Genomic DNA, 17,351 nt, shown 5'->3' with positions numbered 1-17,351 from the left:
TGAAAGTTTTCAAATCCTTATGACATGTAAAACTGGCAGGCAAGACCAAAAGTTGGACCCTTAATGTTTATTTTTCTTGATTGGGTGGCCATTTTTTCATGTGTTTATGGTGAATCAGTTTAAAGCCTTAATTTTACTATGAAGTTGTGGTCACACACTTAGTACACATGTTTTAAAATTATTATGATGTAACTTACTAAAGTAAATGCCAAATTAAGATTTGATAACATTCAAGGTACCAATTTTTCAGCAACAGATGTGTACTTCAACAGTATATGGTGATGCAGGGCAAAATTTTTGAATATTCAAAACATTAAAAAATGAAGAGCTTGTAACCAAAGTGGACAAAATGTATAGCCAAAAGTAGAATGGGGCATGGTGTACAATGGAAAACACACTTTGGTTTTTGATTTGTTCTGTTTATGAAATATGTGATACTTAGCAACTAACAAAACTTTATTCAAGTAAATTTTACTGCATCATCAGGAACTTTGAACTCATCTGGAATATCTAGCATTTCAATTTGTTCAAATTCCTCGTCACTGTCCGAATTACAAGAATCAACATGATGGCATGGTGATGACTTCTTTTCAAGTTCAGAAGATTTTTTCACAGATACAACTTTTCCTTTGATAGAATCCATTATATTAGGATGTCCTTTATGTAAAATCTCAAAAGCAGCATTTTCTTTTTCACTTCTGTCAATGTATTTTTCTATGTATGAGGAACAACCTCTCGGATCATGACGTCCACTTTCGGTAGGTTTATTCCAAAACTCCCTCTGTGTGGAAGGTAATGGCTTGATTTTATTTTGTCTCATTTCCTCAAGAATCCATTCTGTCAATTCTGACGGGAATACCTCCAGGAATGTTTGTTTGACTTTAGACTTTGACTTGACGAGTTTGACTTTGGATGAAGTGTTAGGGTGTATAAATACTTTCATGGCTTTCCAGATTCCTTGGAAGACTGGGTTATGATTAACACAGATAACAAGTCCGAGACGTTCTGGATAATGATTAGCCATTACTTGTGTTACACCATAACCAAGCTTTGGATTGCAAGCTTGTATAGTCATACCTGCAATAAAAAAAAAACATTAACATTAACTATATATATTATACTTGTATTGATAATTTCATATACAAACTTTCTGAATGATAATAAATAAAGGTTGAAACTTTCATCAAATTAAAAAGGCTGATAGATAATTTTTTTAAAGTGCAAATTTAGTAATTTTTTCATGTGATATAACACAATTGCAGTCTTTCATATATTTATTACCTATGAGGAAACTCCAGGTAGCATTTTCCTTACCTGTACAATCAATAACGAAGACCCATGTTGAAACTCCAGGTGGCATGGTCCTTTTGGCATTTTCTATAAGATAGGTACAATGACAGATAGTATCTTCTGAGGTATTATGACGTAGATTAGCTTGAGCAAAATTGGAGTAAATGACAGGTCTTCCAGCTTCATCAAAACCAACTTGTCTCTGAAGTGAATACAATGTCAAGTCTATAATCAAAACGAAGTATAAAACCACATAGAACTGACGCAATCTGCACAAGGGTTTATAACAAATGAATACATATAGATTCTACCACTGCATCGAGTGTAATACAATATTTATCCACTCTCGACAGTTAAATTTTCAAATTTAAAACGTGAGGCTTGCCCGAGTGTTTTAAATATTTAAAATTTAACTGTCGAGAGTGGATAAATATCGCATTACACGAGATTTGGTGGTGGAATCTGTTTCTCTAATGATTTTCTAACATTATGCAGGCAAACTTATTCTTTCTTTTCGAATGATCTGCAAAAAGATGTGTTCTTTCTATGTGATGTCATCAGGCATGGTCGCCTTTTTTCATGCAGTCACAATAGGAAATTCAGAGGAAAGCAAGAAAATTCGAAGTCGTAATAGGATTTTAACCAATGAAGTACTGAGATCAAACGAACCACACGTTGATTAAATTTTTTTATACAATGGGTGCAGAAAGGGATAAATTGACGAAGAATTAGAGAAAATTAAATAAAGACGTCTCACAGTTTTCATTTGTCATTGAATGTAAGAATGATATTTCAAGGTTGATGTGTAACACTTCATGATATAATCAACGAAGATGCTAAGACAGTAAAATAAAGTTGTTATACCATTTATAAGCCATTGATTATTATTGGAATATTTGGTGACACACCTTAATCAGATATCATTTTTCAGTATCATGTATCCTTTTAACCAACTACTGTACCGGTTCAGTCTTTTTTTCAATATAGGTGATTAAACCGATTGTATGATAAATTGCTTGAATATTTATTGATTGATTGATTGATTGATTTGTTGATTGATTGATCAATTGATTGGCGGACTGATATTATTTATTGACTGAGTTATTATAATCTACGCATTCTGCAAAAGGTGTTTTGGAAGCAAGAACAAAGGTTGGTCCATCATAACGAGAATGTGTCTATCGGGCGATATATCTGATATGTAAACAAGTCATCATGCTTAATGTGCATTTAGAATTAATGTTAAGGAGCAATCTCATACACAATTATACACAAACAATACCATTGAATGACAACCCGGGCGGTCATGGCACCATTTACAATCTAAATATGAAGGCCGAATTCTTCTTCTGTATTCTATTGATTCTTTTAGCATTTTCTCAGTATCGTTTACATTCCATTCCCTTGATTTCAAAAATCTTACTAGCCTGAAATTACAAATGAAATATTGTATGAGATATGCGGTGAGCAAATCGCGCTTACAACTTGAGTAATTCTTAATCAGTGTTCCCCATCAATTTGCATTTGAGAATGTCAAATTTACAAGCAGAACACACACACTTGTCAAATGTCTCCGAAAAAAACAACAACCTATGTATTATTTACCTACCACTTTGAATTGCGCACGGAAGAGTCACCTTTTCGTCTGTCTACACTCCTCATCTCTACACATACAGCCTAGCACACATTCCCGTGATAACCGTCGTTAGTGTTACAATAGCACTAGTGTCTAACGAACATTTATCTACAGTATGCAGTAAAGAATATATATAACTAGAGGCTCTAAAGAGCCTGTGTCGCTCACCTTGGTCTATGTGCATATTAAACAAAGGACACAAATGGATTCATGACAAAATTGTATTTTGGTGATGGTGATGTGTTTGAAGTTCTTACTTTACTGAACATTCTTGCTTCTTACAATTATATCTATAATGAACTTTGCCCATTATTAACAGAGAAAAATATTTGGTAAAAATTTACATAAATTTACCAAATTAATGAAAATTGTTAAAAATTGACTATAAAGGGCAATAACTCCTTAAGGGGTCAATTGACAATTTAGGTCATGTGGACTTATTTGTAGATCTTACTTTGATGAACATTATCGCTGTTTACAGTTTATCGCTATCAATAATAGTATTCAAGATAATAACCAAAAACAGCAAAATTTCTTTAAAAATTACCAATTGAAGGGCAGCAACCCAACAACCGGTTGTCCAATTCATTTGAATATTTCAGGGCAGATATATATTGACTTGATTAACAATTTAACTCCTTGTCAGATTTCCTCTAAATGATTTGGTTTCAGAGTTATAAGCAAAAAACTACATTTTACCCCTGTTCTATTTTTAGCCGTGGTGGCCATCTTGGTTGGATGGCCAGGTCATCGGACACATTTTTCAAACAAGGTACCTCAAAGATAATTGTGGTTAAGTTTGAATTAATTTGGCCCAGTAGTTTCAGAGGAGAAGATTTTTGTAAAAGATAACTAAGATTTACAAAAAATGGTTAAAAATTGACTATAAAGGGCAATAACTCCTAAAGGGGTCAACTGACCATTTTGGTCATGTTGACTTATTTGTAAATCTTACTTTGATGAACATTATTGCTGGTAACAGTTTATCTCTATCTATAATAATATTCAAGATAATAACCAAAAACAGCAAAATTTCATCAAAATGACCAATTCAGGGGCAGCAACCCAACAACAGGTTGACCGATTCATCTGAAAATTTCAGGGCAGATAGATCTTGACCTGATAAACATATTTACCCCATGTCAGATTTCCTCTAAATGCTTTGGTTTTTGAGTTATAAGCCAAAAACTGCATTTTACCCCTATGTTCTATTTTTAGCCGTGGCGGCCATCTTGGTTGGTTGACCGGGTCACGCCACACATTTTTTAAACTAGATACCCCAAAGATGATTGTGGCCAACTTTGGATTAATTTGGCCCAGTAGTTTTAGTGGAGAAGATTTTTGTAAAAGATTACTTAGATATATGAAAAATGGTTAAAAATTGACTATAAAGGGCAATAACTCCTTAAGGGGTCAACTGACCATTTCGGTCATGTTGACTTATTTGTAAATCTAACTTTGCTGAACATTATTGCTGTTTACGGTTTATCTCTTTCTATAATAATATTCAAGATAATAACCAAAAACGGCAAAATTACCAATTCAGGGTCAGCAACCCAACAACAGGTTGACCGATTCATCTGAAAATTTCAGGGCAGATAAATCTTGACCTGATAAACATTTTTACCCCCATCAGATTTCCTCTAAATGCTTATGTTTTTGAGTTATAAGCCAAAAACTGCATTTTACCCCTATGTTCTATTTTTAGCCGTGGCGGCCATCTTGGTTGGTTGACCGGGTCACGCCACACATTTTTTAAACAAGATACCCCAAAGATTCTTGTGGCCAAGTTTGGATTAATTTGGCCCAGTAGTTTCAGAGGAGAAGATTTTTGTAAAAGATTACTTAGATTTGTGAAAAATGATTAAAAATTGACTATAAAGGGCAATAACTCCTAAAGGGGTCAACTGACCATTTCGGTCATGTAGAATTATTTGTAAATCTAACTTTGCCGAACATTATTGCTGTTTACAGTTTATCTCTATCTATAATAATATTCAAGATAATAACCAAAAACAGCAAAATTTCATCAAAATGACCAATTCAGGGGCAGCAACCCAACAACAGGTTGACCGATTCATCTGAAAATTTCAGGGCAGATAGATCTTGACCTGATAAACAAATTTACCCCCATGTCAGATTTCCTCTAAATGCTTTGGTTATTGAGTTATAAGCCAAAAACTGCATTTTACCCCTATGTTCTATATTTAGCCGTGGCGGCCATCTTGGTTGGTTGACCGGGTCACGCCACACATTTTTTAAACTAGATACCCCAATGATGATTGTGGCCAAGTTTGGTTCAAGTTGGCCCAGTAGTTTCAGAGGAGAAGATTTTTGTAAAAGTTAACGACGACGGACGACGGACGACAGACGACGGACGACGACGACGACGGACGACGGACGACGACGGACGACGGACGACAGACGACGGACGACGACGACGACGGACGACGACGACGACGGACGACGACGACGACGGACGCCGGATGCAAAGTGATGGGAAAAGCTCACTTGGCCCTTCGGGCCAGGTGAGCTAAAAATAAGGAGATTAAATTCCGTACGGTTGATTGTCTATCATAGCTTAAATCCATTTCATTTCAACTTGGTGGATAGTTGTCTCATTGGCAATAATATGACAAACGGAAACATCGTAACATAATGTATCTGCATACAAGATATGATGCATCTAAGAACAAGCTATAACAAGAGTGCACACTCTTTTATGTCTCGCCTTCTGTACTAACAATTGATTGAAATGTATGTTGTTAGTCCTACATATAAAGCTTACTGACTAAAACTATGACATCTACTGAATGGGATGCAAGAAAATGAGGTCAAGGTCAGATAAACCAAACTAGAAATACATGTACACCTTGCAATCATTCCATAAATCAAATATGCTTTAAATATATTTGACCTTTCGCACATAGTATGTAAGACACAAACTTCACCTGGAAAACATTGTCCAATGAATCATTACATGCTTTAAACATACTAGTAGCAGTGGCGGATCTAGAAATTAAGTGGGGGCCCACTGGCTGCCTAAGAGGGGCACGATTTCGTCACGCTTCAGTGATTCCCTATATCAGCAACCAAATTTTTTTCTCAAAAAGGGGGGGGGGGGAAATCCGCCTCTGAGTAGGTTAACCTATTGCATACAGATATTAGAAACAAACTTAATCAGGAAAACGTAAGATTGAAAAATGAACCATGAAAATGAGGTCATGGTCAAATGATATTTCAAGACAAACATATACATCTTACAATTATTCCATACACCAAAAACAATTGACCTTTTGCTTTTTAAGAAAAAGAAAAACAGACAAAAAAAACAACAAAAACTTAACATTAAGCAATGCAAAATACAAATGAGGTCAAGGCCAAATCATGTAAAACATGCCAAACTGACATGTACATCGTAAATTACTTCCATAAACCAGATATAGTTGACCTATTATTGCATACAGTGATATAAAAACAGACTAAGCCACAAAAACTTAACTTTAACAACTAAACTATGAAAATGAGGTCAATGTCAGATGACACCTGCCAGCTGGACATGTACAAGTTACCAGCATTCCTTGCACCATTTATAGTAGACCTGTTGCTTATTGTATCTAAGAAATAGACTTGACCACAAACACTTTTGATCCATGAAATGAGGTCAAGGTAAAGTGAAAACTGTCTGACGGGCATGAGGACCTTGAAAGGAACACACATACTAAACATAGTCGAATGATAGTTATCCTATTACTCATATAGAGAGAAATCAAAAATACAAATGAGGTCAAGGACAATGGACAAATGACATACGCACACTTCGTAATTTGAGGCATCTATATACAAAGCAGGATCGATTCAGGTCTTATTCCTTCTGAAATATTACGCTTTTAAAAGGTGAGCACCACGATTAGGCTATAGTGGTGGATTGTAACTGCCAATTCGAAACTCGCTCAGTTTCCTCCCCCGTATTAGACAGCGGACATGTCTTATAGATAAACACCCTGGAAAAGTAAGTATCTAGTATCAAAAGGACAGATTTAAAAACAGGATAAAAACCGGTGGTCACGATATAGTCGAGAGTTCTACAAGTGGCTCCAAACGCCACAAATTAATCCCGAGAATCAACGTCTGTCTTGACAAATCGATAGATTAAATACATGGGGCTAAGGCGGTCGGCTTCTAGCATCTATATATTTTTCTGACTGACGCGGATCCTGAAATTTGAAAAAAGAGGGTGCACACTAGGCAGGAATGGAACATGTAAAACGTTTATGAATTCCTGACCTCCCCTAAATCTGCGACTGTTCTAGATAGAAAAGATGAAATGGACCAAAGCAAGTTAGGTATCGGTGTCGTGCTGTAAAAAGGGTAAGGTTTGACATTCAGATTCAAATTAAAAACTTACGTTTCTTCTGAATTGAAAAACTCAGGCTCGTCTTCTAGTGGTTTAATTCCCACCAGTCTTTTCTTCAGTTCTAGTATTTTCTTGCTATGTTCCATGTCAAATCTAAAAGATGTAATAACGTTCGGACAATAGATATTAACAGTCTACCAATCTCACATGATTAAACTTCCCATGAATATCATCAGATATAAAGAAGTCATCTGCTTTGTCAACGACAGATCTATAAGTGTACTCAAATAGACAAACGTATTGTAAAATACAAATTATGTGCAAACAATACGAAATCCATACACAAAAAAATCAGAATTAAACGTATTTTGTACAAAACTATTACAGTGCACTCAGTTGGAACGCTTGATTTAAGTTTTCATATCATCAAAGTATCATATATACAAAAGTAAAGAAGTTGTGCTCAGATAATAGAAGAATAATCGAACACATGCATAATGAACCGAGCAATTCTATGAAAAACTAGTTATTTTTAGAGTGGAGCACTCTTGATAGACAATTAAGGTGCATACTCGATTATATTTCACCTGGCCCATTGGGCCAATCGAGATTTTCTCATTACTTGGCGTCCGTCGTCGTTCTTTTTTTTTTCTTTTTTTTTTTACAAATATCCCATCTTATTTACTATAGAGCCAATTTAACCTATTTTGGCCAAAATCATCATCAGAATATCTAGCTTTAAAAATGTGTCTGATGACCCCTCTTGCTAAATGTCCGCCATGGCTTAGCATAGAACATAAAGGGGGAGGGATACAATGCTAGTTTTGTTCAATTATCTTGAAAACTGCTATACATAAAGAAAATCTGACGGGTAAAAAATGTTCAGTTGAGATCTGCCTAGTGTCCATTTACATTAAAACAATCAAACGACTTGTAGTATGAATTATTAGCCTTAAATAGCAATTATTACTATTGTTTTGATATTTTTCTTTAAATCTCTTAAAAATTAAGAGGCCTTCGGAGCCCAGTGGTTTACGTAGTCGAACTACTGTATCACTAGCCAGTCAACATTCACTTATATAGGAGTTATTGGCCTTTAATGACGATATTTACAATTCTTGAGCGGGTTTTCTATGGGAATAAGAACTAGCATTCATTTAAACAAGAGTGTCCTCGCTGAAATGTCTCAAATGCTTTACTTATCATCGAATTAATGATGAAAATTATATAGGTTTTACTACCAGTATTGTATAAACATAACTTTATCAATCATCTATGAAAATGAGGTAAAGGTCATATGAATCTTCCAAAACAGACATGCACACCTTACAATCATTCTATACACAAAATAAAACTGACCTATTGCTTATAGTTTCAGATAAACTGACAAAATAAAGAAAACTTATCATTGACAAATAAACAATGAAAATGAGATCAAGGTCATTAAATCTGCCAGTCAGACATGTACACCTTACAATTAATCCATACACCAAATAGATAATGATCTAATTGCTTAATATGGTATCTGAGAAAGAGACCAAACCACAATACATTTTAAGTCGATACACCAAATAGTAGACCTATTGCTTATAGTATCTGAGTTCACTTGACGTAACCAAGTAACTTGAACCTTGGTCACTGATCAATGGAATGAGGGTAGGATCAGGTGAATCTTACCTAACGAACATGTAGACCTTGCAGGGTACCCAGATACCAGATATAGTTACCCGATTACTCATAATAAGTAAGCATTTCAGTTAACAGAAGAAAAAAAACTGTAAATAATTGTAAGCAGTCACTCAACCAAGAAAATGAAAGAGGTCAGGGACAATGGACATATCACAGACGAGATCTTCGTAACATAGGGTATCAGCAAAAAAGGTATTAAGCATCAAGGTTTAAAAAAAAGTGAAAATAAGTAAGATTATAAGAGACTAATCAAATAATGAAATTAAACACAAAAAAGGGGAAAAGAAAAAAACGCCATGCCCCAAACATATGCCTTTAAAGCAGTGCAAATACCAACAATTCGTTATCTGTAAAGCTGATTAAAAGTTCGACAAGAGTTTCTGTTGCATGTAAATGGAGAAAACATGATTCACATTCTTTTATTTTTGCAGTGGATATTCGCACTCAGTGTAAATAATAGAAACCTTCTTTTTTTTGAGTTTCAAAATGTTCTTTCTGAATTAAATACCATAAAGGATGATTAATTTTCAACGATATACTTATACTGTTTGTATAGCGTCACTAATTTTCAGTTCTTTAATTCGCTCGCACCAATGTTTGAAAGATGTAGTTTCTATTGAAATTTTAAAGACCAATTTAATTAAATATGTGTCCAGTATGCCATATCTCCGTATCTCCTCTTTTGGACCACCCCTTATAAACCAGCTTATGGGTAATGATCGAATAGCTTCTTGAATGGTTTTAACTAGTATTTTTTGGGGCCCTTTATAGCTTGCTTGTTCGGTGTGAGCCAATGCTCCGTTTTGAATACCGTACCTTGACCTATAATGGTTTACTTTTATAAATTGTTACTTGGATGGAGAGTTGTCTCATTCGCACTCATACCACATCTTCTTATATCTAATTATCATCAAATTAAACATTTCCAATGCACTTACATATAGTTGCGAAATGGATGTATTAAATAAATATGTCCATAAAACTAATATATCTCTCTAAATATATAATATACAATCTGTTTCAAAATAACATATGTTGTTTTCTCACATGGTGAATTAATACTGCACTTTTAAATCATATTGATCTAAGCCTACCTACAGTGATATATATATATACGTGGCATTTGACAATAAGAGTTGTCTACCATGCATCCTTTACTGAAGCTGCTATCTTTAATAATAATAATATTTTATAGCAGGTTGTGACGGTCCCACCTGACACCAAAATGGGTTATAATTACCTGTTTGGGATATAAAAGCCTAAATGGAAAAAAAACTTATTGTAAACTATTAAAACATGTCTGATTTTATCAAATTTATTCAAAAGTTCATGTTAGGGAACAGTCATTATTTATCAGCTGAGGGGGTTGGTTCATTTTAGGGGGGGGGGGGGGGTCATTACCAAAAATATCACACAGCTGGGGGGTTGCCATCCAAAATTTTATCTTACAGGGGGGGTCACACAACGATGATTATTTTTATGTCTAGTAAGATTTCAAACTCTAAGTAAGATCATTTCTATCAAATTTAAATCTTTTATAGTGTACATAAAGATAAAGATAAAGATAAAGATAAAGATAAGATATTTTTATTTCCTAATCATAGGGCTCATAACAAGCATGTAATCACATAAAGTAAAAAAAAAAAAAAACCTTTCTCTCCCACTCGCATACACTCACACATACAACTATCGTTCTGATTAAGGATGATTGATTTTACAGTACAACATGTACAGCTCCAGCAGGATGCCCAATCTTTCAAGGATAGTGTATCTGATAACTCATCCAGGATTAAAATTTCGGGGACTGAATTTTCGGCTCGCCCTTGACACCATATTCCAGTATGGTCTTGAGGAAACGATGATAGTCTGTAAGAAGGGGATGATGAACGGCTGATCAGTGTTAAGAGAGAGCCAATATCTTGCAGGTTAAAGACACCCTTGTAGATTTCGAAAACAAACAAGCTAATGCCTGTACAAGGCAGCACTAGCACCCGCAAAGTGGAAAGGGATTAATATAAGTTGCAAAACTTGTTTCCCAATCCACTATGAATAAAATATGTTTAAACTAAACTCATCTGTTATGGTTCATTATTCATTTTTCAAAGTTTCATTCTGTATACATACACGAACATTTAAGTTAAAATGCTATCTAAATTTGTATACTTAAATGCTTATTTTGTCCACTTTTCTTCTTGCATGTGTCAAATATTCATGTTTCAGAGGGGAAAAAAAAAGAAAAATCATGTATTCAGGATTTACTCAAAACAGAATTAAACTGATAAATGTTAACCAAAATCAGTTTCATCAGCTTCAAAACATAGAATATTGAAGATCATGATGAACATCATTGAAGCAATATAACCCGTAATATTTCTTTCAGATAGTGTTTTTTAAGTGTGCTTTATCCAATAATATTTGAAAATATTTAGAGAATATTACTCATTAATGACTGCTAACCAAAAAAACTTGACTATCTTTATCAAAAATAATAGAACTATGATGTAGAATGTAGTTATAAAAATCAGTACAAAATCAAAGAAAATGACTGCAATCAAGGAAAATATCTTTCTGCCATACTCTGTAACATATAGTGTCAATGTCCACTAACTTCTATTAGCTATTTGTAACTATGTAGACTGCAGTCCTCATCTTCTTCCCACTGTTGATCAATGTTTGGTTTTTTTTTTTTTTTTTTTTTTTTTGGGGTTTTTTTTTTGGGGGGGGGGGGTGTCATACTTATGAAACATCGTTCTAAGGGGGGGTCATTGTTGTCGAGAATACCGCGGGAGTCAAGACGTCGCAATTTACCGTTATGTATCTAGGGTTGACGTCAGTGTGCGACGTCGCCTTAGCTGTTGTTATAATGAAGTAAACGTCAAACTGTATGGTTGTATTGTTTTCTGTATACGATATTAGAAGTTAGCCTCGACATTTATGGTGCCGTGACCAAAAGGGAAAATGGATACAAAGCTGAAAGCCATTCGTTCCGGACATAAAGGAGCAATTACAAGACTTTGGAAGAATTTTGGAGACATACGAGACACTTCCGAGATAGAAATTGAGGACGTCACAGCTATTTTAGATTCCGTGTTACAGAAAAGGGATATTCTTAAAGATCTGAATGATAAAATTGTGGACGCAAGCTCGGATGAAGACGTGGTGGATGAAATTCAACAAACAGATGAGTACATGTTCGATTTAGATTCAAAAATTCGTCAAATTAGAAAAGTCATTAATCCTTCCCAGTCGAAAAGTCATAATTTACCCGTCAATACTACCGTTTTTCAAGCTAATAACGTTACTGCCTCTGATACACCCATGCATACCTTGATTTCACCTACAGCAAATAGTATACCCGCAAGCGACTCCTCTCAATTGAACCCGCACGCCAATTGTTTCAGGTCGACATCTCATGTACAATCGAATGCAGCCTCGTTTTATACAAGTAACCCCGCTATATCAGAGATTATTCCTACTACGAACCCGTCTATGCATATTCCAAGTTTACATTCGTCTTCTAGCACAAATAATCAGTACCACAAATTACCAAAGTTGAACTTGCCTACTTTTAAAGGGAATATTCTAGATTGGCAATCCTTTTGGGATTCATATGAGACATCTATTCACACAAACCCAACACTCAGCGACGTACAGAAGTTTAACTACTTAAAGTCACTACTACAGGGAGAAGCGTTTCAGACCATATCAGGTTTTGCTATGACAAACACTAACTACGGCAAAGCTATTTCGTTGTTACAAGAGAGGTATGGACAGATACATACTATAATACAAACATACATGCAAGCTCTACTTGAGATTTCGCCGCCGATTTATACTTTAGTAAGCCTCCGCAATTATTATGACAAAACTGAAACTTACGTACGAGGTCTAGAGTCACTCGGACAGACTACAGACACTTATGGTTCACTACTGGTACCCGTTATTCTGAACAAGTTGCCCGCAGAAATACGCCAAAACCTAGCAAGACAACACGGACCGTCAAGTTGGAATTTGAAAGATTTGCGGAAGAGTATACTTAACGAAATTCAGATCATGGAGGCGGGAAAAAATACAGGTACATATCTCGAGTCTTCAGAAAGTCACTTCACAACCGCATCTACATGTACATTTCATACAGGAATAGAATCACCGCGAATACACACAGCACACAACGCGAAGAGCCAACCCCGGAATATTACGGAGAGACCATGTGTTTTTTGTAAAGAGATACATGCGCCAACAAACTGTACCAATATTAGTGATAGCACAGCCCGAATGTCTATCGTAATTCGTGATAATTTATGTTTTAACTGTTTAGGAAATCATCATGCTAATGAGTGTCAATCGAAACGAACGTGTCGACACTGCAACCAGAGACACCATTCCAGCTTATGTAGTGCGAGTAATAATGTTAACAGCGATGGTTTAGCGTTCATTACAAGCAATACAAATAAACAGATTCAATCTTCACCTGTCAATCTTATAAATGACACTGAAAACCAGGAAGATACTAAAGTTTTGCATTCATCGACACAGATGCGTACAAATGTGCTACTGAAAACGGCGGTAGCTCCTGTATGGGCAGGTAATATATCTATGGATACGAATGTTTTATTTGATGAGGGTGCACAAAGATCTTTTTTAACAGACAATCTAGCAAAGAAATTGAATTTGAAAACTGAAGGAATTGAAGTTGTACACCTTTCGGCATTTGGAGAGGACAACACGAGCACGAGAGAACTACGCACAACCACCGTTTTTATCGAAACCGAAAATAGTCGTAAAATTCCGATTGAAGTCCTTATTGTTCCTACCATAGCAGTTCCAATACATAATCATATGCGGTACGTTAACCGAAATATGGATTATCTGAAGGGATTAAGACTCGCTCACCCAGTTACCAAAGACGATTATTTTGAGATATCATTACTTATTGGTGCCGACCACTATTGGGACTTTATCGAAGACAAAGTAATACGAGGAGATGGACCGATCGCGATGAAGTCAAAGCTTGGATACTTACTATCAGGACCCTTACAGCCGGGTAGGGTACTTTCGTCTACGACATCCAGCATCTCAGTAAACGTACTGGTTTCGAATAAATCAGAGGAATTTGGCTTAGAAGAAATTATAAAGGAACAGACACGTTGCCAAATTATCGAGAGAGTTGAGGAAGCAGAACCGACAGGGAAAATATCAAAAGATGGACTGAATGATACGTATCTATTGAACTGTTGTGACTTATTATGGACTGTTACTAAAATATTTGATTTATTGACTTACTTTCAAAAACCTATAACATGATACTATTCATTGAAAGAAGGAACAGGTACACAGAAAAAATGGACATACTGTGATTTGTGTATACGAAATAGACTCATTGGAATCTAACCGAAAGATAACTAGTCTGGAAGCTAGTGACTGTGCTAAAGTTAAGTTTAAGTTTTGAATTTAAGAGACAGTAATTTTAATTTTTTTTTCTTGATTGTAATTTAATTTTGATATTTACTTTTCGCCGCCCGGAGAATGTCGAGAATACCGCGGGAGTCAAGACGTCGCAATTTACCGTTATGTATCTAGGGTTGACGTCAGTGTGCGACGTCGCCTTAGCTGTTGTTATAATGAAGTAAACGTCAAACTGTATGGTTGTATTGTTTTCTGTATACGATATTAGAAGTTAGCCTCGACAATTGTATGGTTCATAAAAATCATGGGGGGGGGGGGGGGGGTTTGCCAACAAAACTTTTGAATGTGTAAAACTTGAACCGACCCCCTCAGCTGATAAATAATGACCATTCCCTTATTCGGTCGATAGCAGCTAATGGCAGATCTTTTCTCGTTTTTGTTAGAGTTATGCACAATGGACTCGGAATGAATAGGAGCTGATATATCAGGTTGGTACAGAATTGGGAATGTCATGTCGACAATTCACCAACCTATTCGTCGTGTTCGCCGTCTTCAGAAAATTCTGAACAGCACATGTCCGAGCTCATGTCCATGTTTGTTTATTTCAGAAAGATTCTGAATAAACGGTCTCTTTTCTTCAAGTTAGCTATCCTTGTAAATATTCCGAATATGACCCCTATTCGCCATCTTTGTTAATATATTCTGAATAGTGCTTATGTTCGCTACGTTAGCCATCTTTGAAAACATTCTTAATAACATATATGGATATTATGAATTGTACAAGTCTATGCCCGGCAAATTAACATATTCGGAAACAATTTATAAAGGACTCGTTAGTAATAAGAAGATTCGATAATTAGCAATGAGACAACTTTCCGTCATGAACCATTTGCAACTGGACGTAAACATGGTAAAAAAAACCTCAAAGATCTGTTTAAATAATATTTTAAGAATGGCTGGGAATGAGCTCTATCTCCAGCAATTAAGATTAGTTCTCCCATATTAATAAAACTTCAAACTTGATTTTCTGTACGGAGGACTTCAATTCGTTGGCTCTTTACCGAAAGCACAAAAATAATGCAGCATAGCTGATTTTATAAATATTTGTGAAAGTGAAAAACTCTTCCCAACCAACTATTACAATAACAGATTATCTAATGTTGAAACTACTTTAAATCATAGTTGTATCCTAGATATTTATATAAAAAAATGTTGTGTTTAATTACATTGACTATGCGAAATTATTATACTTCCTGTAAGACTGTCTTTCTATAGTAAAATTGCTCTATTTTTGCATAGTTTTTATTTTTAAAGAAATATATAGCGTTATGCGAAAATAGTATGCCTTGCTGTTGCACCAGACTTGATGCTTACGTCAATCATTTTCAAGTGCCTTTTTGGTACTTTTCAGTCATCTTGAAGTCACCATGAGTTCATGCCTTCAAATATCAGCAAAATATAGGTACCCCATGTAGCAATTTTTACTATAGAAGGACATTCTTACAGGTAATTCTGCATATGTATTTAAAATCAACTTTACTTCTTTATTGGATTTCTGTTTCCTTTTATATTGTGTCTAAAAACGTCCAAACTACATTTATTAGTTATCAGTTTGTACACATAGTGATACAGCTATAAATATGATAAGTGTTTTCCCGTTTGTTTTTACAAATAACTTGATTAAGGGCTTTCCGTTTTGAATTTTCCTCAGAGTTTAGTATTTTTATGATTTTTTAATTTTGACACTTCCGTAAATATATATAGAAATTAACCTTGAAGTAAAGATTTTTTTCTTTCAAATTTCTTATTTTATCTATTTCTGTCCAATTTGTTTTTACCATTAGTCATTAATATCATACCTTTTTTTTTTAATAAACCGCGAATTTAAGCTGAATCAATTTGATTAATTGCGTGCTGCTTCCACAGTTAAAGAGAGACAAAAGACACCTTAAGGGACATTGACGACATTCAAACTCAAAAGTCAACAATAAACTGACAACGCCATGGCTAAGACAAACAGACAAACTATAGTACAAAAAACACAACATAGAAAACTAAAGACTGACCACTAAAACCTGGGCAGATTTTCTAAGCAGCCGATAATAAATATAGTCTTCAATTTTTTTTTTTCCGACGGAATAATGGTGACATCCCATTAGTCCGACAACCATAATTCCGACATCCCATTACTCCGACAACCGGAATAATCGAACTGACGTCCTCCGAAATGGGAAAAGATCTGAACCAGTCTGGGAGGTCTTGACAATAACACCAATTAAATGGGACAATGTAGCAAGTGAAACCATTAACAGACAAAATACGACGATATGTGTCTCTACAAATACAAAGAAATACTCAAATTTGGTTTACCGTGTGTATATTAGTCCTGAAGTAAATCTTTGGCCATGTTCACACTCAGTGGTTACGCCAAACGTCGAGTACAGTTGTAAACCTGTTTTTGTTAGTTTCATGTTATGAACACTGTTTCAACATTAATTGTTATCATCTGTATTTTACTTATACTTATACTTGAGAATTGTTCAGGCGTAATTAACATATAATGAATTTAAAGGTAACGGAACATTTCTGTGTAACTTTTTTTTTTCTTCTAACAATATTTCAAAATTTCTTGAAAAAACTAAATAATTAAATTTTAAAAGGGAAGTGAAAGACTTCTTTCCTTTGAAAATATTTCAATATTTGATTCAAATACATTTTTTTTCTTTCAGTAAATTCTTAAAAAATAGTTTTCTTTGATAAAGAAAAAAAACCAACTGCTTGTCAAAAATCATATCCCACTCAAGATGAATGAACGGTGGTGCCTCATGAAAACTGTTCCTCTCCATTCATATATTGGGAAGGGCGCATTGCATTTGCGCCAATTTTTAAAAAATCCAATGTTTCATTTGCGCCACAAGGTTATATTTCATTTGCGCCAAAAAATAAAAACTTCATTTGCGCCATTTTACAGGT

The 17,351-nt window shown here is 34.9% G+C and overlaps 1 protein-coding gene across 2 annotated transcripts; it reads right to left on the bottom strand.

Moving 5' to 3' along the window:
- Positions 1 to 438: 438 nt before the first annotated feature.
- Positions 439 to 16,884, bottom strand: LOC139524788 (phosphatidylinositol transfer protein 3-like). Of its 2 annotated transcripts, none has more exons than XM_071319867.1 (5): positions 16,749 to 16,884; positions 7,335 to 7,436; positions 2,573 to 2,717; positions 1,315 to 1,492; positions 439 to 1,077 (listed from the first exon to the last, which is right to left on the bottom strand). In XM_071319867.1, the coding sequence occupies exons 1-5, from the start codon at positions 16,847 to 16,849 to the stop codon at positions 461 to 463; spliced, it is 1,143 nt and encodes a 380-aa protein (XP_071175968.1). In that variant the 5' UTR covers positions 16,850 to 16,884; the 3' UTR covers positions 439 to 460. The 2 variants fall into 2 exon arrangements, with proteins under 2 accessions (XP_071175968.1, XP_071175969.1); XM_071319868.1 differs by lacking the exon at positions 16,749 to 16,884 and adding an exon at positions 9,911 to 10,065.
- Positions 16,885 to 17,351: the final 467 nt, after the last annotated feature.

This window comes from Mytilus edulis, chromosome 5 (assembly GCF_963676685.1).
Source record: "Mytilus edulis chromosome 5, xbMytEdul2.2, whole genome shotgun sequence".
NCBI lineage: Eukaryota > Metazoa > Mollusca > Bivalvia > Mytilida > Mytilidae > Mytilus > Mytilus edulis.
This window is presented reverse-complemented; position numbering and strand designations above follow the sequence as displayed.